At 39.6% G+C, this 23351-nt stretch overlaps 1 protein-coding gene across 6 annotated transcripts in view; it reads left to right on the plus strand.

The window, feature by feature from the left end:
• The window catches only part of KCNH8 (potassium voltage-gated channel subfamily H member 8), a 337777-nt gene that overhangs the window by 143494 nt on the left and 170932 nt on the right, over window positions 1–23351 (plus strand). For all 6 annotated transcript variants that reach the window (XM_039525054.1, XM_039525058.1, XM_039525057.1 and 3 more), the window contains one exon: window positions 18186–18313. In XM_039525054.1, coding sequence (XP_039380988.1) covers window positions 18186–18313 — 128 coding nt within the window. The remainder of the gene's footprint in view (window positions 1–18185; window positions 18314–23351) is intronic.

The raw sequence follows: 23351 nt of genomic DNA on the forward strand, positions 1-23351 counted from the left end.
GGGCAATGAACAGTCTCAGGCTAAAATGAAATGGCTTGAAACAGTCTATATGACATAGCAAGAAATGTGTAATATTTACTCCTTGGCCCTGGTTCTGATTTATATTAAGGTTATTTTACACTGCTCTGGCAATGTATAGGGGATTGAAAGGAGGGCTGGCTCCAGACCCCAGCGTGCCAAGCGCGTGCTTGGGGCGGCGTGCCACGGGAGGGTGGCAGGCGGCTCCGGTGGACCTCCCGCAGGCATGCCTGCGGAGGGTCTGCTGGTCCCGCGGCTCCGGTGGAGCATCCGCAGGCATGCCTGCAGGAGGTCCACCAGAGCCGCGGGACCAGCGGACCCTCCACAAGCACGTCTGCAGGAGGTCCACCGGAGCCGCGGGACCGGCGACCACCAGAGCGCCCCCTGCGGCGTGCCGCCCTGCTTGGGGTGGCGCAATTCCTAGAGCCGCCCCTGATTGAAAGTGGCTGTAAATATATACAATATATTCCCACTGATTTTAATGTCTGCATGATCATTAATACATAAGGAAACTTAATAACAGCATGTTATATACTAAAGATCTGTGCCTGCTATTATTCTGCATAAAAGCTCCCACTGAAGTAGGTCTTGCCAGACAATGGCAGTATAAGGCCCTACTGCTTCAATTCTGCACTCATATGCACATGCATACCACCAAAAATCAGAAAAAAATGTGCATTGTAGTAGTCTTTGTCAGATAGCTGCTATGGCAATCTGCTACTGTCCTTTAAAAGTGACTGTTATGCATTTAGTGCTGCTGTTTGTTTTTTTTTTTAAATCAACAAGCTCTTTGATGCGGGACGATAACTCAGTGGTTTGAGCATTGGCCTGCTAAACCTAGGGTTGTAAGTTCAATCCTTGAGGGGGCCATTTAGGGATCTGGGGCAAAAATCTGTCTGGGGATTGGTCCTGTTTTGAGCAGGGGTTTGAACTAGATGATCTCCTGAGGTCCCTTCCAAACCTGATATTCTATGACAGTAGGCATGTTGCAACTTTTCACCATTTACACTGTTAATTTGCCTTTACACAAATAGATTGTTTCCCCAATGCAGTAATGTATCAGAGAAATCCCACCATTCTCCTTGTCTCTTTAAAAATACCTATAATCAAGCACTGTTGTAAAAGATAGCTTTTCAACACCCTCTTTGCCAGATTTGGAATACTGTAACAAAATTGATGGTCTTTTCTTTCTGACATACAGAAAATCTCTTATTTTAGAAAAGCAATTGTTACCGTCAAAAGGAGAGGGAAACACTAGTTGTTTTGCAAGGCAAAAGTTATTTCAATACTATGTACTAAGCTGGGAAGCTGATAGGCTAAATTCTGATTGTGATTACATTTGTATAAAATCTGGAGTAACTCCCTTGAAAGCAAGCAGATTTTAACTGGAGTTACTGGGATCAGAATCTGGCCCTCAATGTTAGAAAGTTTAGGGCTCTATTCTGCTTTCATAATCATGCAGTAATGTCCTTTGACTTTTCTGGAGGTTACAGTTGTGTTTGAGAGAATAATTGGCCAAACAAGTGAGTCCTGATTATCAATGCATTTCTTAATCTGAAAATTAGGCTTTGGTAAGAGGGGAAATATTCATTATGACAGATATTGCAACCCCCTAAAGTATCTTATGGAGACCATTGTATTAAATTTATGAATGTTTTCTGTATGCCTGAGTTCTACTCCACAGGGGAGGGCTACCATAGCTCCTCCAGGAACTAAAAATAGCAGAGGGTAATTACCTTTGGTAATCTGATTGGGGGTGGAGAGAAGTTAACGCTGCATAGCCCCCCCAGAGAAACTAAATGAATTTTTTGCATTGTTTTTCATGTCTGAGGATATGAGGGAGATTCCCACACCTGAGCCATTCTTTTTAGGTGATAAATCTGAGGTATTGTCCCAGATCGAGGTGTCATTAAAGGAGGTTTTGGAGCAAACTGATAAATTTAAACAGTAATAAGTCACCAGGACCAGATGGCATTCACTCGAGTTCTAAAGGAATTCAAATGTGAAATTGCAGGACTACTAACTGTAGTTTGTAACCTATCATTTAAATCAGTTTCTGTACCAGATGACTGGAGGGTAGTTAATGTGACGCCAATTTTTAAAAAGGGCTCCAGAGGTGATCCCAGCAGTTAGACTAGTAAGTCTGTCTTCAGTATTGGGCAAACTGGTTGAAACTATAGTAAAGAATTATCAGACACATAGATTAACATGATTTTTGAAAAGAGAAATCATGCCTCACCAAGTTACAAAAATTCTTTGAGGGGGTCAACAAGCATGTGGACAAGGGGGATCCGGTGGATATAGTGTACTTAGATATTCAGAAAGCCTTTGACAAGATCCCTCACCAAAGGCCCATAAGCAAAGTAAGCTGTCATGGAATAAAAGGGAAGGTCCTCTCATGGATTGGTAACTGGTTAAAAGATAGGAAACAAAGGGTAGGAATAAATGGTCAGTTTTCAGAATGGAGAGAGGTAAATAGTGGTGTCCCCCAGGGGTCTGTACTGGGACCAGTACTATTCAACTTATTCATAAATGATCTGGGAAAAGGGGTAAATAGTGAGGTGTCAAAATTTGCTGATACAAAACTACTCAAGATAGTTAAATCCAAAGCAGACTGCGAAGAGCTACAAAGGGATCTCACAAAGCTGGGTGACTGGGCAACAAAAGAGCAGATGAAATTCAATGTTGATAAATGCAAAGTAATGCACATTGGAAAACATAATCCCAACTATACATATAAATTGATGCGGTCTAAATTAGAGATCTTGGAGTCATTGTGGATTGTTCTCTGAAAACATCCATTCAATGTGTAGCAGCAGTCAAAAAAAGCTACCAGATTGTTGGGAATCATTAAGAAAGGGATAGATAATAAACAGTAAATATTATATTGCCACTCTATAAATCCGTGGTACCCCCACATCTTGTATAGTGCATGCGGATGTGGACACTCCATTTCAAAAAAGATATATTGAAATTAGAAAAGGTTCAGAAAAGGGCAACAAAAATGATTAGAGTTATGGAACAGCTTCTGTATGAGGGGAGATAAATAAGACTGGGACTTCTCAGCTTGGAAAAGTGATGATATGATAGAGGTCTATAAAATTATGACTGGTTTGGAGTAAGTAAATAAGGAAGTGTTATTTTCTCTTCATAACACAAGAACTAGGGGTCACCAAATGAAATTAATAGGCAGCAGATTTAAAACAAAAGGAAGCATTTGTTCACACAAAGCACAGTCAGTCTGGAACTCTTTGCTGGAGGATGTTGTGAAGGCCAAGACTATAACATGGTTCAAAAAAGAACTAGAGAAGTTCACGGAGGATAGGTCCATCAATGGCTGTAAGCCAGGATGGGCAGGGATGGTGTCCCTAGCCTCTGTTTGCCAGAAGCTGGGAATGGGCGATGGTGGATGGATCATTTGATGATTACCTGTTCTGTTCATTCCCTCTGGCACCTGGCATTGGCCACTGTCGGCAGACAGGATACTGGGCTAGATAGACCTTTGGTCTGACCCAGTATGGCCATTCTTGTGTTCATACATTATGATATCTCCAGCAAGCCAGTCTGCCTAATGGCCAGCTCCTGTGCTTTGCTTCCTCTTCAAGGACAAGGAGCAGTGCAATTGCCAGCAGTTACCACACAGCACTTAGTCAGCACAGTGCATTTATTTTTAAGATAAAAGCCGTACAGAGTGAACATACAAAAACAATAGTGGATTGGAGTGTTGTTCCAGTGATTTTTCTAGGTGCCTGTAAGTTAGGGTCAGCATCATAATGCCTATCCTTTTTGTGGTTCTGAGCCAGGGAGAAAATTTCCGACACTTTGGAGGACAGACTATTAGTTGACAGTAGTACCTGGGGCCTGATCCAGCTCCCACTGAATAATGGGAAAACTCTGTCACAGGCTGGCTGGCCTTTTAATGCAAGCCAAGCTCAGCCTCTCCTGTAACCTAGCAGCCATCGCTAAGCTGATGGTGATTTGGCAACTGAAGGCTCATTAGTGGCCTTACCTGTGAATGGGTTAGGAAAAAACTATACAAGTATTCGGGGGTGGGGGAAGACTGAAGGGAAGACAGGACTCTCCTGCAAGTAGAAGAACCCACAGACTAAGGCTCCTGTGAGGGGAATCTATGAGCTAGAACCTACCAGGTCTAAGGAAATCCCATGGGGAACCTGCCAGAATCCCTGAGGGAGGGAGGGAAAACCTGCAAAGATAGGACATTATAAAAGAAGAACTCTGCAGGAGCAGGATAGGATCCTGTGGAGGAGGACCTGAGGAAGGGATAGTAAAAGCACTTCAGTGGAGACTGAGAGGGGCAGAAAACTAGTTAGTTCAGCAGAGAAGAAAGAAGCCAGAGGCCTGAGAACCAAGGGGAGGCTGAGTTGAGCACAGGCTGTGGGGAAGCAGCACAGGTGGACTTGGAGATAGGAAGCAGCCCAGGGAAACAGAAGCAGGGTCTGAAGAAGCAGTGCTTAATACAGGGTCCCTGGGCCAGGACACAGAGTAGAGGATGGGCCTGTGTTCCCCTACCATCCCCTGAGGAAGGGGCATGCTAGCCAACCACAGGAGTGGGTTAGGTTCCTGGGACGGAGGCCAAGTACAGATCCTCCAGCAAGCAACAGAGAAGGAACTCTGAAGAAGCAAATTAGGCTCCTGTGGGGAGAGGCCCTGATGAAGGTGAGTAAGAACACTTCAGTGGAGCCTGAGAGGGATGGAAGAGTTATTTGGTCATTCAGCTTGGACTTTCAACTGGGCATTTTGAAACCCTGGAAGGGGACTGAACTTCAGATTACTTGGCTGGAGGTGAGAGGCAGACAGCTGGCAGGAGATGAGGACTCTTTGCAGTATCATACCCTAACACAACGAGGTGCTACAGAAGGTGAGAACACTACCTTACAAACTCCCTCGGACTTCAATAGGAATTGGATTAGGTCCTTAGATACTACACTAATATACACAATATAAAAACTCTAGGCCCTGATCCAACACCAATTGAAGTCAATGGAAGGTTTCCCAGATTTAAACAGTAGCTGTGAAATAGAACAGAAGCAGTGATATATGACCACCAGGATTAACCAAGATCTGAGGATTCTTAGAAAAGGTTTGAACAAATAACTTCCTTGAAACTGCCTCCTGCTCATGAAGTATGGATAAGCACCAGGGATTAGGATTCATTGAAGGATATAAAAATTGTCTCAGAAAAAAAAAGTCACAGTGTACAGTGCTCACTTTATATTTTTTATTACAAATATTTGCACTGTAAAATGACAAACAAAAGAAACAGTATTTTTCAGTTCACCTCATACAAGTACTGCAGTGCAATCTCTTTATTGGGAAAGTGCAACTTACAAATGTAGATTTTTTTTTATTACATAACTGCACTCAAAACAATGCAAAACTTTAGAGCCTACAAGTCCACTCAGTCCTATTTCTTGTTCAGCCAATCACTAAGACAAACAAGTTTGTTTACCTTTACAGGAGATAATGCTGTCCACTTCTTATTTACAATGTCACTAGAAAGTGAGAAGAGGCGTTCGCATGGGATTTTTGTAGCAGGCATTGCAAGGTATTTACGTGCCAGATATGCTAAGCATTCACATGCCCTTTCATGCTTTGGCCACCATTCCCTGCTGATGATGCTCATTTAAAAAAATGTGTTTAATTAAATTTGTGACTGAACTCTTTGGGGAGAATTTTATGTCTCCAGCTCTATTTTACCTGCATTCTGCCATACATTTAATGTATTAATAATCTCAGATGATGACCCAGCACATGTTGTTCATTTTAAGAACTCTTTCGCTGCAGATTTGATAAAACGCAAAGAAGGTACCAATGTGAGATTTCTGAAGATAGCTATAGCACTCGACCCCAGGTTTAAGAATCTGAAGTGCCTTCCAAAATCTGAGAGGGGTGAGATGTGGAGAATGCTTTACGAAGTCTTACAAGAGCAACACTCTGATGTGGAAACTACAGAACCCAGACCACCAACAAAGAAAATCAACCTTCTGCTGGTGGCATCTGACTCTCATGAAAATGAACATGTGTCGGTCTGCTCTGCTTTCGATTGTTATCTAGCAGAACCTGTCATCAGCATGGACACACGTCCTCTGGAATGGTGGTTGTAGCATGAAGGGACATATGAATCTTTAGTGCATCTGGCATGTAAATATCTTGCAACACTGGCTATAATGGTGCCATGAGAACACCTGTTCTCACTTTCAGGTGACATTGTGAACAAGAAGCGGGCAGCATTATATCCTGCAAATGTAAACATTGGAGCTTGTTTGAATGATTGGCTGAACAAGAAGTAGGACTGAGTGGCTTGTAGGCTCTAAAGTTTTACATTGTTTTATTTTTGAATGCAGTTTTTTTTGTACATAATTCTATGTTTGTAAGTTCAACTTTCGTGATAGAGATTGCACTACAGTACTTGTATTAGATTAATTGAAAAATACTATTTTTTACAGTGCAAATTTGTACTAAAATAAATATAAAGTGACCTCTGTACACTTTGTATTTTGTGTTTATAATTGAAATCAAAATATTTGAAAATGTAGAAAAATAAAAAAAAAATTAAATGATATTCTATTATTGTTTAATGATTAATCATGTGATTAATTTTAATCACTTGACAGCTCCTATCTATCTATCTATCTAGTTTCTAAGACTAATCCATGTACCTGTAGCTGAAAATGCACCTTTAATTTAAAAGTATCTTGTCACTTTTTTTGGAGGTTTAGAGAAAAAAATTGTTTTATTTTTCTCTGCTGGTATTTTGTGTGGGTTTTTCTAATACTGGAGCAAGAAGGGGCACAAAATCTGCACTACAAAATGTCCATAGAGACTCCCCATCTCCTTCACCAATGCGTGTATGAATCTTTTCCTTTTTCAAGTTCCACAAGCAGCAAAAGATTCTGCTGCTGCTTTCCCCTGCCTGCTCTGAGCCTCTAGCTACATGCTGCTCAGACACAATTTAGAATGACAAAGTATGAGATCAATTCTGGGTGCCAAATTAATCCAATTAAAAAAATAAATCCTTATTGCAGTTTGAATGTGCCATGTGTGTGAGAGAATTTAGTTTCTTATTTAAGTATTTTTATAAGATACAGTAAAAAGTAAAAGAGGTTATAGGGTAGGTAAATCTTTTTTGGGTGCACCATCATGTCAATAGTTCTATAATGACTTGGCTGAGTTTGATAGAAAGATTGTAATACATGCTGATAGATTATCAGAATGGCTTCCCCCAGAGTCCTGCAGCACGTCCATAGTGATATTACCTCTTCTGTCATTCACACATAAGCAGGATCACATCAGTTTTCTCTTCTTTAATGTGCATATATATATATGAGACATGGTTTCAATGATGATGGCTATAATTAAGCAGCAGATATGCACTCCAATGGCCACGATCGCATTTATTTTTATAAAATATGGCACATTCCTATGCCAAAAAAATCTGTATTATATCAATATGTTCTCCATTACAGACTTCTTTCCGTTTTAATGAAAATTGAGGGTTTATCAATATTTATACTAAAGAGGAAGACTAATGGCCCTTAAAGGATTAATAGGTGTTTTAATGAATGGTTAATCAATTGCTATAGCCTTCAGCAGGCCAATATTTTGCTTATTATCATGGCTCATAAACATAGTACCTTCTACTGATGAGCTTATAACCAAATATAAATATTCTACTCATGTGTATAATGAACATTATACTAGCCCTTTATAAAACATTTTATAAATGGAATCTTAATATAAAATATGGCTCACTATTCTGTACCTTTCTTATGATCTTTCCTTCCACCGTTTTTTGCTCTCCCGTGCTGGTGCTGCGCTGGGCTCCAGGCAGCTATGGCACACCCAGGACTAGGCTTCTCCTGGGCAATGCCCTGTGCAGAAAGATCTTGGGCTTTCTTGGGGCACCAGCCCTGCCAGAGGCAATGGGGGAGGAAGGAGCCCACCAGCCAGCCTGCAGGTGAGCTGAGTGTTCCTGCCAGGGATTGGTTCTCCACACAGCCTAGGGAGAGGGATGTGCCCCACCAGGGTTTATGGAGAAGCAGTGGGACTGGGGTGCGGGGGAAAGGGTAAAGTGAGGAGAGATGCTGAGGAAGGAGGCAGCAAGAAGGGTAGCATGCAAAGGGCTGATGGTTAGGCAGCAGAGGCAATGCATGGGGCAGTCACGTGCCCCTCCACTATCAACAGTTACATGTTCTCCCTGCAAAAAATATTTTTCTAGCATGGAGATGTTGAACAGGACCCTCGTTATCCTGCAAAGAGACAGTGGGTGAGTGAAATGAGGTGTGGATGGTTTTTTTTACTATCGTGTCTGGGGAGAAAGTGTAACAGCTGCCATTTTGGAAAGGTCAGACAAACAAAGGAGAAGTATGTAGCCGCTGTCTTAAGAAAGGCACAACAAGCAAGGAGAAAAGATAAGATTTAGATGTCCGAAAAAGGAAATAAATCCTCCAATACAAAAGTCTGTTCCCATGGCCATGAAAGAGAGTAACTCCCACTCCAGCAAACAAAGTATATAGGCTGATGGAGAAGCACCCATCACTAAGGCTGACTTGAAGGACATGCTGGTAGAAATAAAAAATGTTCGCTCCTGTGGTGTAGTTATTAGGAACAAAATTGGAGAAGGATCACCTATGGTGGAAAATTTTAACAATAAATGAATTTAAAGATGTTATAATCTCATAAGGCTGGATGTTATATAGATAGTTTGAGATTAGACAAGGCTTGCTTCTTAAAGTGTGATTATATAGATATAAAAAGAAAGAAGAAAATCCCCCTGCAGCAGAGAACTAACATGCCCATGAAGAAAGTAAGGAGAGTCCAGTCTAGAAGGGGCACGTGACAATGGTGGAATGTACGGGGAGTGAGGGGATAAGAGAACAAAAACAGATGTTAATAAACAATATTAAAACATATAACAATATTTAATTTTAAAAAGTCAGAGCTCAGAATTAAAAAATCTATGGTAAATGAGGATCAGGGTAGCACAATATAGGTGTTAAAGAAAGGAAAAGCAACATATGTGGGAGTTTTAAAATCACTCTGTGTGTGATGTGAGCTGTATCTTAAATGTCTTATTTAAAGAGGAGGTGCAAATGTAACAGAGACCTGACAACTTTCTGGTGGCAGTGGGAAGAAGCTGTATGACTATTTTTAACAAAGGGGAATATACTGGGTGAGAGCAGACTTAGTCCTCATGGGTGAGTTTATTAATGTCATGACTAGTTGTGTTAAGGGGATGAACAATCCAACAAAAAAAGAAAAGGATGTTCTGTTCACTGAAAAAGGATTTTCCTAGTATAATCTAGGTACAGGAAACACTTGAAGGAAAATGATGATAAATATCTGAATGCTTCTTGGACACAGCTGCCATGTCTCTCCAGGGCAATCTAATAGAAGAGGGGTGGCAATACTGTTTGCTAAACACTTCCTTTTTATTGTTTCAGCAAAATTAATCAATACAGAGGGCAGATATATTTTAATTAAAGGATATTTTTGAAAGGTAACTTTTCACCTTAGCTAGTGTATATGCTCCCAATCAAGGGGAAGCTTCTTTTTATCAGGTTTTTTTTGGAGATTTAAGAGATTTTAGGGAAGGAAATATTATTCTTAGGGCAATTTTTAATGAGGTGTTTAATCCCATTTTGAATCAATGCAATATACACAGAGGGCATTTAGGAGGAGAAAGTGTAAATTTGGTGCATCACCTAGAAAATGAGGATCTGGTTGATGTCTGGTGGGAGATGAATCTGGATGTCAGGGACTATACATGTTGTTCTGCTACTCATGGATCTTATTTCAGATTGACATGATTTTTGTTTCTAGGACCAGGGCTAATTTGGTCTAAAAAGATAATCTGAGTTATAACTTGGTCTGATCATGCCCCTGCATATATCAAAATAAAAGATTGGTACTCAGTGGAAAAACAAAGGGCCCAACAGTTGAATAGAGCTTTGTGGTATGACTCCCTTAGAATTCAAGACCTGGAAGAAATTTTTTCAGAAATATATAGAAGAAAATGAAGAAAGGGATCCATACAAGTGTTCTCTGAGATGCTGGAAAGGTAGTAATGAGGAATATCCTTATAAATAAAGCATCATACGTGAAAAAGATGAGAGCTCTTGAAGGAAAGAGTTGGTTAAACACCTTTGTGTTTGTAAAGGTAGACATAGATCTACAGGATCTAAAAGTGTATAAGAAAATAAATGAGATGAGTGGGAAGATTAACCTGTTTAAAAACAGGTAAGATTGTGCAGACACTTAGATGTAAAAAAAATAGTATGAAAAGGGCAATAAACCTGATAGGCTTTTAGCCATAAAGTTAAAAAAGAAACAGGAAAATCAGCCATCCCTCGTATTTGAAATAAAAAGGGAGATTTAGTAGGTTGCTCCGTACAGATCTCTGAAACATTTGCGAACTTCTTCAATATTTTGTATGCTTCAAACCATCCAAATTCTAAACTTATAGATATTTGAGAAGTGTGAAATTACCTCAGTTCTCAGAGGGTGATGTGTCAGCTCTTGATAGGCCAGTTTCTTCAGAGGAAGTTGAAGTTGTAATTTAAAATCCAGTAAAACTCCAGGTCCAAATGGGTTTTCTGGAAAGAGCTCTAATGCAAGTTTTTGTCCCTATTTTAACTGATTTTAATGGTATATTTCAGGGTATGAGATTAGATTCATGGAAAGAGGCAAAAATTGTGGTCATTCCTAAAGAAGGAAAAGATCTTACCAATTGTACATCATACAGACCTATTTATTTAATGTGGATGCTAAAATTTATGCTAAGATGCTAACAGACAGATTGAGAGCCGTCTTGCCCAAATATGTTCACCCTGTTAGTCCTCCTATTTGCTTTGGCAATGGAGTTATTTGCAATAAATGTGAGGAACAACCCCTTGGTAAAAGGCATCAAAATGCCTTCTGGATTAGAACACAAAATAGCTTTCTATGCTGACCATGTCTTGTAACACTTACAGGATCCAGAAGACTCATTAAAACTTCTAGAACAATTGACTTTGGAATTTGGGCAGGTATCAGACTTCAAAATAAACTATGATAAATCTGAAATGTTGGCATTAATACTCCTGAAAGGGTCAAAGCAAACTGTTGTCAGCTACATACATTTAAATGTGCAAATGAATCTTCAAAATATGTAGGAATAAATAAATATTGTGGAAAAGTGTAAAAAACTGTACAGGCTGATTACACTCCAATGTGGATTAAAATAATAGGACTCTGAGGAAACTTCTTGGCCTCCGTAAAGATGAACATCCTCCCAAAATTGTTGTTTTTGTTTCATTGCATCCCTGCCAGGATGTGCTATTAACATTCATATGGTAACATAAAAGACAAAGGTTGAGTCTTAAAGTTCTGTATAAACCTAAAAAATGGGGTGGGCTAGCTTTCCTTAATTTGGCTGCTTATGCATCACAATTAAAAGATGTGATCAACTGGGTAAAACTCGACAAGAGTGAAGCCCAGGTATAGCTATTTCTAGTGATTGTTGGGGTAAAAAGAAAGTTAGGTCACCTAAATAAATAAATAAGGTGGTCTGGATGAAAGGATTAACAGCTTTGGACAATTTTTTTTTAAATTCCTGTTGCCAAGGCCCCCTCTCTTAAATACATTCAATAATAACTGGAAATTTATCCTTAGGAAATATCAAAGTGACAATTGGTTCCAGTACGGGCTTAAATTACTCGATTTGGACAGCTGTTTTTGGGTACTGATGTGAAATCATACCAAGAGATATGTAATAAGATTATATCATATAAAGATTATATAAATATCTATAAATTATATAAAGATTCTATAGTTTCAGTATTTACAAGTCAAATATTTTATTGTGAAATCGGGATGCAAAGTGGCTTTATCTAGAATTTTAACCATCTTTGAGCAGTTGACCCAGGATGAAGCTGGTACAAAAAGTTAAATTTCTAAGATGTATACAATTTTGATTTAAAAAGATGTTAAGAAACAACAATCCAGATGAAAAGTTGGGAGAGGACTTTTGACAGATAAATTGACCTGGATAAGTGTAAGGGAAAGGGAATATACATCTTCAATTTGGGTAGCTCATGAAGAATTTTTTATGAATTACCATATAGCTGGCATTTGACTGGCTAACCTCTACATCCCAGCATTTGGCCTGAATAACTGGGGCAGGCACTAGACAAATGCACAGTGCAGTAGTGGGGAATTGTTCTCCTTCCCATCTCAGCTATAAAGCACTAGAGAGCCTATGTGGGCCACTTTATGTCCCTCTCACTGTTTTTTGGTAGTGATGGAAGGATCCATACAGACATGGAACCCTAGGTCCTGTACCCACCCTGCCATTGGTGTGTTTATTCCCTATTCCTTCCCACCCTCTTTGGGTTAGCATTGAGATGCTTGCAGGACTTCCCTATTACATAACAGAAGATGCCACACACAGTCCACACATCCAGGCACCCCTTGAGCAGAAGAACCACACGAGTTTCACACTATGGGGTCCTCCTCAACTATGGAACAAAGGTCCCGGTTTGACCCACCCAGCTCTCATTTACTTTATTGGGAACCTTACTCATGCATCCAGTGGCAGAATTTGTCCTTTAGACAGTCTTTGCTTAGCTGTTATTTGACTACTTGAAAATTGCCTTCTATTTTGGCTAATGACTAACTTTACTGTATAGATTTTTTTTAAATAAAAAGAACCTCAGATAAACTAACCTATTAAGCTATCTGATGCCCCAAGAGAATAGTAAAAGAACAGAAATTCATAAAGTGGTGAACATGAAAACTGTAAGACAAATGCTCCATATTCCCAGGTCCTAATTCATTAATGATTGCATGCATTATTCATGCAAAACTTGAACAGTCTTCTTTCAGGAAAAATTGCTTTAAAGTACATATATTGAGGAAAGCAGGCACTATTGCTATTTTTAAATCATGTTTTTTCTCCTGTTTCTCTCTCCATTAGGCATCAGTGGTGCAGGCAAGCAAAATCACAATGCCCCATTGCATTGTGATTAATAAGTGAACTTGCAAAGGGGAGTTCAAGGAAGTATTCCAATTAACTCATTTGGTTCTTGCTCTGTGGTCTCTCGAAGAGTAGGTCTACACTTATGGCGGCGAGTAGAGTACAGACACTCCATGCCCCACTGTCATAGGTATAAATAACATTGTAGACAGTGAGGTACTGCTTAGGAGAGTAGAGTTTCCTATATGCCTGAACCTTAGGGTATATACCCTACATGACTCTTTCCATGCCCAATCAGTGTCTTCCAAGTCTACAATTTTTAGCAGTGTAGTTTCCTGCTGTCTCCCTGCTTCCCTGTCAGAAGACAGCAGAGAAAGGCTCTGGCATTGGAGAGCTGACGGAATCTGCTACTATACATTGAGGCTTTCACTGCCATGGATAACTACACACAGCAGTGAGTGTGGATGCAGCCCGCCTTTCACAGCGGCGTGTAGCTCCACGTATTTCCCCACACTGCCACCACTGAGAACTAAATAGGTTATCTTTCTAAAGAACATAATTTTTTACCTCATCATAATCATATAAGAATGGCCATACTGGGTCAGACCAATGAATAATGAATAATCATTGGAATATACTTGATATCTTATTTTTAAGGTGATTTTTATTTACTTATGAGTTTCGATTTCTCTGGCACTTGTTAGGGCTTCAAGTGCACACGTGTATGCACACACTGAGTGGGTCCTCTGTTTGTTCCTTTTAGTAGTCCACCCTGCATTTTGTTTAAACAAACTTTCAATTAAATATTAGAGATGTTCTTACAGAACCCTGTTCTACATAAATAAGGGTTCTTCTTTTGGTGTCTAAAGCAGCCTCTTATGAATTTATTTGGTTGCTGAAGTCTGTGTCTAGACTATTACTATATATTGAAATCCTGCTCATGTGATTATTTACATCAAAAATGAATCTTCAGGATTTTTCTGTGTAATGTGAATGAAAAATACTATGCAAAGGCTGGATATTAATCTTCTCCCACACGCATATGCGCACACACAACAGTTTATGTAATAATTATCCATGACTAGACCATGCAAGGGCAAGGGACACTGTGGGATCCTAGTCAGAAGAGGAGGTTCTAGTTAGGGAAACTTAAGGGATTTCTAAGTAACACATCCAGTTGGTGGATAATGTTTAATTAGCAGAGGAAATGAAAGCAGTGGTATAAAGAGGCATTGGAAACACTTAATGTCTGACTTAATCCTGTGGAAAGATACCAGAGACTGAGACACTCTAAGTCATGCTTAATTTGGATTTGCAGTCAACAAATAAAAATGTATGGCTGTAACCACCACCTAAGGTCAATATTGAATCAGTGGTATAACTTTTATCTCCCACTTGATGAATAAACATTTTATTTTATATTTCAGATTTTTAAGAATCACACTTCATTTAGGGAATAAGAATATTATAAACAAATAATGTTCTGTACCATATCCACTGCTATGCACTGGCTGCTTTGCCCTACTCTAATGATGCAATGTATTGCTCAGTCACCCATATAAGCTGAGCTTACGGTTCTTTTACATTGCTAGAGCAGCACAAAGCCACTGGAGCATGCCAATGAATCTGTCTTCTGATTTATGAATCAGGGCGAGATTCTCAAAGGTGTACAAAAAGGAATTTAGGTACCCAACAGCCATTGACTTTCAATGGGAGTAACAAATGTGGAAGAGCTTTGAGGCTTGATCCTGCATACACTTTTTCCACTATCAGCTTTGGCAAAAAGGATGCAGGATCACGCCTTTACTTTATATTTGGCAGTTTATTAGCAGGCAGCGCCACAGGTCTAATATTAAGATTTACCATTCGTACCAAATCTTATGTTTCTTATGACATAATTTCCAATCTTAATACATGTGATTCTGTAGATGACCATGTATAAAAGAGGGCAGCAGGAAGAGATGAAAAATGTATGATCACTTCTGTCACAGGTGAAGCGGTGGAGTGAAAACTAAACTGGAAAACATCCTTTCTAAGTGCTATTTTTTAGTTTTTTTTATCACACAGGAAGGGGCATCTGAACAGATTTTCAGCCCCAAAATGGAGCTTGTTTTGGACCGTTAATCTGTCACAGTACCTGGGGAGATGAGAAATCCTTTTGATTTTAAACACAGGATAAAAATAGAAGGAGTACTTTAAGAGTCTGAGTATTTCCGTATGGGTTTATTAGGCTGCTTTTTATTCCAAGCCCGGCCGTGTAGAAAGGAAGCAGTAAATAATTTTCTGTGCATTGTAATTTTTTGAAAACCAGGTAGTAACCAACTCTGTAATTTAAAAATTACAAGCAAATTCCTTTGTTCTAAGGAGTGATTTGCAGACCTGGTACAACAGGGAATAATCAGGCTTGCAATACTTCATAAAAAATATACACAGATTTCAAAAACACAATCAGTGAACAAGGAAGCTGGGAAGGAAATCAGGATTGACGCCTTCAATAGTTGCATATGCAAGTTCAGGAAAAAAAGGAGAATTCAGAAACTTCCTTCATCTAGTATATATGTTACAAGTGATGGTTTAAATGGGCCAACAGCCTCATTAACTTCTCTTCTTTTTCACAAGCAGTTCCTTTTCATTGTCATTACTAACTTCTACTCTAGGATGGGAATTTTCTGTCTCATTTCTGTAATATTTTTCCCAAATGTGTTCTACCTTCCTTTTTCCTCCTCCTAGTGATCACTGGAACTTTTGTTGCTAGTACTCCTACTGATACAATCTCTAACAAATAATGGAATCATCAGGCTCTAATTGGAGTCAAGTGCTGTGGGAAAGCTACACAAATATGTAAATTTTGTAATTCTAACTGCCACATCAAGCTATAGAGCCTGACTCTGATGATGAAGCACTGAAAGAGATGCTAGGATGGGAGAGGGATGAAGATTCTGGAAAGAAAAAATAGAACAAACCTAAAATAAATTTTGAAAAAATTCCGCAGAAATCACAAGTGTTCTCACACAGGAGCAGCAGTTGGGTCCTGATTCAGCAAAGTACTGAGGCACATGTTAAAATTCATTCCCATTTAGCAAAGCACTTAATCCCATGCTGTGTTAAGCCAATTGAAGTAAAACGGATTTAAACAAATGCTTAAAATTAAACGTGCTTATGTATTTTGCTGAATCGGAGCCTGTGGCTGTATATACACTACAGACCTTACAGCAGCACAGCTTGTACTGCTGCAACTGCGCTTCTGTAAGGTCTCCTGTGAAGCTGCTCTGTGCCGATGGGAGAGAGCTCTACCATCAGCATAATTAAATCACCCCCAGTGAGCAGCCATCCAAACCGGTGCTTTTGTTGGTGAAATTTATGTTGGTCAGGGGCGTGTTTTTTCATACCCCTGACTGACAGAAGTTTTATCGACAGAAGTGTTAGTGTAGACAAAGCCTTAGTCATGACAAGGAAAAAGAACTACATGTGAAGATGAACACTGAGGCTAGTGCTGGCTGTTGGTGTGTTCAAAAATTCATATGCATCAGTCTTGCCTTGCAACACATCTCACTGTTTATAACCTTGGCTTTGCTGAGAAGAGACTGCATTTGCGCTAAATTATGTAGTGGATTATTTTATGTGAAAAAGTGTTCACTAAGGAATGGATAATAGTACCAAACTGCGACCAGAATGGGATTTGAACTCTGATAACAAAGGTTTGCTACCATCTGTGGCCATGTGTATCTTAGGTTCGCATTAGGAAACGCATATGGTCTGACTTTCAGAGGTGCTGACTACCGGGAGCTCCCATTGATGTCTGTGCAGCTGCTCATCTCCCTTAAAAGTCAGGGTAATCCAGTGACCTGATCCTGCAAACATTTTACTCAGTTACATTACTCGTATGTAACATTGCTCATATCTGCTTAATAATCCATAGGTTTGGAGTCTAAATGGAGGCCATAACTGATATGTGAACATGCCACAAAGGCAAAAGGGCAAGGATGGATATGGGGTACAGATGTATAATTACCTGGCTATTCAGTGGGTGCAACAGCTTTCTGGGTTGTTTGTTTTTTTAAAACTGAAGTATAAATACACTCCTTTTTGGTTGGCTCTGTTGCATGAGTTAAATATAATATTCTTCAGTTAGCGGATGGGGAGGTTGGCTCCCTCCACATTGCCTCATTAATGGTCTCGTTCTGCATATTATGCTTCACATTAGTTCTTTAGATATCAAGGCTTCCTGACTTCTCCTGGGCAGGCTTCAAGATGTACAGCTTTTGGCTACTAATTTCTGGCTGTGCTAATTGTACTTTTTCACCTGTATATTCCCCATTGATTTTAATTAGACTTGCTTGACAGACAGATTCTTCCTATACTCCTACAATTCCTTTTCTCAATTGTGGCAATACTATTCTTGACTTTTGTAGAATATGGGCCAAACTCTGCTCTCCTTTACTCCAGCAGTAATCCAAGGTAATTCCACTGACTTCAGTGGAGATACTCTTAACTTGCTATGTTATAAGTGCGAGCCGAATTTGCTTGTATAATTGACAGTTGTAGATATCTGAAGGGGGGCGGAGGGAAGGAATCACAGAAATTTCCAAAAACAATGTTGGATCCTTGTCCTTAATGGATTTTATGTCATTAAAGAATGCATCAAGTGATGATTGTGTGACAGGAAAATTACAATTCTAAAGACATGGAAACGAGAATTGGACATTCGTAACAATCACACTTGCTGACAAGCATATATTGTCATTGTGGAAATCTGTTAGGGTTTGTTTGTTTTTTTCATTTTTTGTTTTTTATTACACCACAACAGGGGGATTTCTAAATTTACATTTCCAACATTTTTTCTTTTTTGAAACAAAAAGTAGTTGATGAAATTTTGAGGACATGTGATTAATCCCAGACACTGTTGCCTTTGGTCAGTGATCAGTAGCAATTTATTTTCTGAAATCAAAAAGGGAGAAAAAGGCTGTATTTTCCTGTCTGAAGCCATGAGTTATAATGAATTGTTTTTCATTTGAGCAAAGGCATTTGCATTTTTATAGTGATTTTTGCTTCCTTTTCTTCTGAAATAGGAGTATTTTGAGGTATACAACACTTACATATATTCTTATTTGTATCCAACTCTAAAATTCAGCTCTCACAGGTTAAAGTGACACCAGCTGTTGTTTAATGGGCTCTCCTTTTTATTCTACAGAAAAATGCAAAGGAAGAGGAAGAGCAGGTTCGCATTTTGATTCAGCTCGGAGGCGGAGTAGAGCTGTCCTTTATCATATCTCCGGACACCTGCAAAGAAGAGAAAAGAACAAATTAAAAATTAATAATGTAGGTGTAGTGCATATGTTTCATTTTCCCTCCTCTTTTTGGCACATATGTTCCCTTGCTGCTGAAAGAGCAGCAGATGCAATCACTAGCTTTACTAATTATTTTTCATTTTCTTTGACACACATATTTGCACAGTTGTTTCTTTTAACGAATACACTGGAAAAGGTCAGCACATACATAAGAGAAATCCCTAATCACAGTGTTGTCATAGCAAGATGATTAAAGTATATGCCAGTGCAGTGTAGAGCAGCAGGTAGATAGCTTTGGCTGTGGTATTTCATTTGCAGTTTATGAACCAGGACAATGTGTTTAGTCACATAAATACAGATATTTTTATCAAAGGAATAGGCCTTCTGAAATTTCTCAACTTAATTTTAGCTTCCAGTTTTCCCTATATAATTGCTTTTAGTATCTTTTGCTAGAAGATCCATGAATAGATTAAAGTAATAAAAACCTACATGCTGCAAGAAATTGAGAAGGCGATTTCTCTGAGAATAACATTTGATTTGAATGTATCAAACTTGGTGCAGTACATAACTTGATGTGCTTGTACTTTAATCGCAGTAAAACTCTCTCTGTATTAAGAAAATCCTGGTGCTTATCTCTAAGTAACAATAGCTGACAAGTAAGTTAATAAAATACTCTGTGGATGTTGTATTTTTTTTAACTTTGTCAGTTTTGTTCAGCATCAGCCTTCTATCATTATATTCCTGACTCCCCCTCCCAGAAGGCAAAATATAAAATAACTAAGTTCTGGGGAAATCCCTTAGACTCTTTTATTTTTAATATAAATTTTAACCAGTAAATAAAATAGCTGTTACCATGATGCCCTATATGTCTACAATCTCCTTCCTATCAATCAATCCCAAAGCATGTCTATATGCAACACTATGACAGCCATTTGCCAAAGTGGTACTCAGAATCTCAAAAGCCAAATCCTCAGCTGCAGTAGACCAGCATCACACCATTGACACTGATGCTTATTTACTCCAGCTGATGCTTTGAACCCAAGTCTCCAATACCTTTTGAACTTTAACCCCATCTGGAGGACTCCTTTGTTCCCCCACCTCCACACGGGTGAGTATTCAGAATCTTATACAGCATAGTCTTTCCGGGAATCTTAAAGCAATAATACTAGTTATGCTTGTCCCACAATACTCCATGATGCCATATCAGCACATTTAGTCTCTGCTGCTATTAAGCAGGACTCGTGGGCTCTGCCTCTGCTGCCTCAGCCCAGTGAATAAGACTGACTGCCAATTAAACCTTTACAAAGGAATCCAATGTACATGATCCTAAGAGAAACAGAAACAAGACTAATTACTTAATTTATGTGCTGAGCCATGATATTTCTCATAATTCCTTAAACCTGAGGGGCCATAACACATCACTGACCGTAATCATATCACTGACATCCAGGAAATAGGTGGATTGCTAAGTGTTGAGATTGCACAGTGTTGTGGGAGGAGAATAAGGAACTTACATAAAAGCTGGACAGAAGTGCTGTCCTTGCAGTCATGGAAATGCAGAGACTGCTCCTTTAACAACTCCCTCTGGCGCACCACAAAGGGCACAGGAAAAGGTGAAAAGTTAATAGAGCCATCCCACCCACCCACCCAAACTTGATAGCTAGCAACTCTGTTTGGCCATAGAAGGGGGAGTATGCCTCACCTTTTAGAAAGGCTTCCTGGTGTATGAGCAAATTCTGAGAGGCATACGCAGAGATGCAATTATTATGGTGCTCTACTGGGGCAATGCAGCTCCTCACAACCCTAAACAAAGGTCTGTGCCTAAATGGCACAACCTAACCCTTAATGATTTGGTCAGTGACCACTGCGAAAACATTGCCACTTCAAAGGAGGACTTACATATTCTTTAGTGCCCACCCTCAAATACTGAATCTTACAACACTGAGAAGTATTCTGATTAAAGTAATGCCTCTGATCAAGCCACGGGCTGGAAGCAGACCACAAAGACAAGCCCCCCTAATTTATGTGCAGTGCTGATAGTTGTCAGACCTGGAGAGAGGAGTAGATTGGGACAATGAGCCTAGCAGGGAGACTGGCACTGAAGGCTGGTGGTGGCGGGGAAGGAAATTGGGACTGAGAGTGGGAGTGCAGGGGAGAGTGGGACTGGCTGGGCAAGGAGACTTGGCCTGCAAATGAGTGGAGTTGGGGGAGATAAGGTATTGGGTGAGACTGAGATTGGACAAGGGCTTTGGAGGGAGAATTGGGATTGGCTGGGTGAAGAGACTGGAGCAAGGAGTTGGTAAAGGAAACAGTGAGAATGGATGAGAAATCCAGGGGTGGAGACTGGAACTGGGAGCCAGAGGAGATGGGTGGAACTTGGATTTGCTGACAAGGAGACTGGAGATAGGAGCTGGGGGAAACTGGGAATGACTGAACAAGTAGACTGGGAGTGGAGGATGCAGCCTGGGACAGAGCAGCCAGAGGTGGAGATTAGGACTGACTGGGTAAGGAGACTGGCAGCAGGCTGAGAAGCCTGAGGATTGGACACTGGGACCAGCTAGCTGAGGCTAGTAGGACAGGACTGAGGAGCCAGGGTGGGAAAAAGACATGACTGAGAGAGAATCAAGTAGGAGGGAATGGGGCACAAAGAGTCAAGCTTGAGAACAGGCAGAAGAGTCTGCCCACAAGAGCATCTCCGTCCATCTAGAGCCTGGGTGCTCAAGATTCACGAATCTCACCATTCCTCTGCTGTCAGCAAATATCCGTGAAACCCATTGGCAAAGTGTCTCATCACCCTCGAGTGCTGGTTCACATCTAGGATGACAACCTCCTACTGCAATCAGTAACTCTGTTAGCTCAAATGACCTTAGTCTGTGTGGCAGATGTAAAGGTTTCAACCCTGCTGATTCATGAGTGTCAATATGATTCCACATGATGGAATTTTACTTTTTCCACTATTTTAAACATGCAGAAAATTGCATACCCTAAAATATGTTAAAAGAATGCTAAGGTTGCAAAGTCAAGCACTAAAATTAGGAAATGTCAGAATTAAGTTGGCTGTTTTACCTTAATTCACTCCCCTTGTGTGTATGCATTATGATACGGTCTTTAATTACGTGATCCCATGCTGTTTTTTTCAACAGGATCCCTCATTCAATGCATGTGATGAACCTGCTCTGGGGATTTGTGAGGGTTGTGTAGAAAAGGAGGCTGTTGTCTGTAGGACTCTGGTTTCACTTGTTGCAGTAGTTGGAAAGTGTGTAGTGAATGAGGCGGGGCATTGGAGGAAGAGAATGGAGGGTCTCATGGTTAAAGCAGTTGAATGCTGCCCTGGAGAACTGGATTCTATCCCTGCCTCTGCCACAGAGTTGCTGTATGATGCTGGGCAAGTGACTTAAAGCAAACCTCTCACAGGTGGTCCCCAATTGTGTTTTTCATTTTCTGCATGCCTGACTTGAGACCTTGGAGTCAGATTTGTAGAAATGCTGAGCACACACAACTGCAACTGAAGTCAATGGGAACTGCTTTGAATATATTAGTGATATATAATGCTATATACTCTGAAAAATCAGGTCCAAGGTAGCTCAGATTGAGTGTGCCAAATTAATACAGGGGTACTGGAATAATTTGTATAGTGGACTGCTGACAGCCATTGAACCAAACTGTAAACCCCGTATATGATGGAAACCACTTCAAGCCAGTGGGTGCGGCAGCACCACTACTACCAGCACCTATGAATTAATGGGTACTTTTGACCTTAATTCATCTGCCTTAGTTCCCCATCTATACAATGGGGATTATACCACCCCCTCACCTTTACGGAGCATTATGAAAATAAAGTAATGTTTGTGAAGCACTCATTTATTAGTGATGATTGACCTAGATAGGCCCATGAGGAAATTAGTAATTCTTTTTTCAGAGCAGGGTACAAATAGTATGCAAATAATAAATAAAGGCCTGGGATCATACATTCAATAATTGGGCAGAAAAAAAATATTGAACAGCAGCTAATTAAGTGAGCACCATGCACTGAATGAGGCAGGGGTCCTGTGGAAAAAATAGTATGTGACCATTTAATTAAAAATATATTGTAAGGAATACACACAATTAAAGTTGCACAGGTGAGCTTAAGTCTGGCATTTGCTCACTTTTGGGAGCTTGACTGCAACCATAATGTTCTTTTAAGGTATTTTTCGTGTATGTAACATAACATTCGATTTGAAAATCGCACAAAACAAAACTAATTAAAGTTAATTTCTAAACAAAATTTAGAAACAGATTTTGAATTTTATCAGCTTTTATTTTGCAGCAACTGAAAGTTGTTGATGTGGAAGTAAGGTGATATTAAATGAAAAATATGGCTTTGGATGTGGAGAAAAAAAATACTTTTTCGTCAGACTTAGTCTCTAGAAAGAGAAAGATACAGTGCACTTGACTGAAGTCCTAAAATAGCTGTATATTAATGATCTCTAGTTTAATATTTGGCCAAAGAGCCAAAATATTCTCAGTCAATTGTAATACTCTGTGTATACAATGGGTGCTTAATCCAGCATCTTTTTCACACTTAGAGCAGATATCTAAAAGAATGTACCCAAGTTGTAGATACATAGGTTATAAAACCAGAAGGGACAACTATGATCATCTATTAAGACTTCTTGTGTAGCATAGGCCACAGAACTTCCTTGAATTAATTTTCTGTTTGAAATAGCACATATATTTTAGAAAAACATCTAATCTTGATTGTTAAATGTCCAGTGATGGAGAATCTGCCACAAGCCTTGGTATATTGCTATAGTGGTTAATTACCCTCACTATTAAACAAGTTTTGCCTTATTTCTAATCTGAATTTGTCTAGCTTCAGCTTCTAGCCATTGCATCAGGTTATACCTTTGCTACAATGAAGAGCTTTCTATTATAATTGTTTTGTTCCCCATGTAGGTATTTATCGACTGTAATCAAATCACCCTTTACCCTTCTCTTTGCTAATCTAAACATACCAAGTTCCTTGAGTCTTTCACTATGAGATATGTTTTGAATCTTTTAATCATTGCTGTGGTTCTTCTCTGAAT

The sequence above is a fragment of the Mauremys reevesii genome, linkage group 2 (genome assembly GCF_016161935.1).
Source record: "Mauremys reevesii isolate NIE-2019 linkage group 2, ASM1616193v1, whole genome shotgun sequence".
Taxonomy (NCBI): domain Eukaryota; kingdom Metazoa; phylum Chordata; order Testudines; family Geoemydidae; genus Mauremys; species Mauremys reevesii.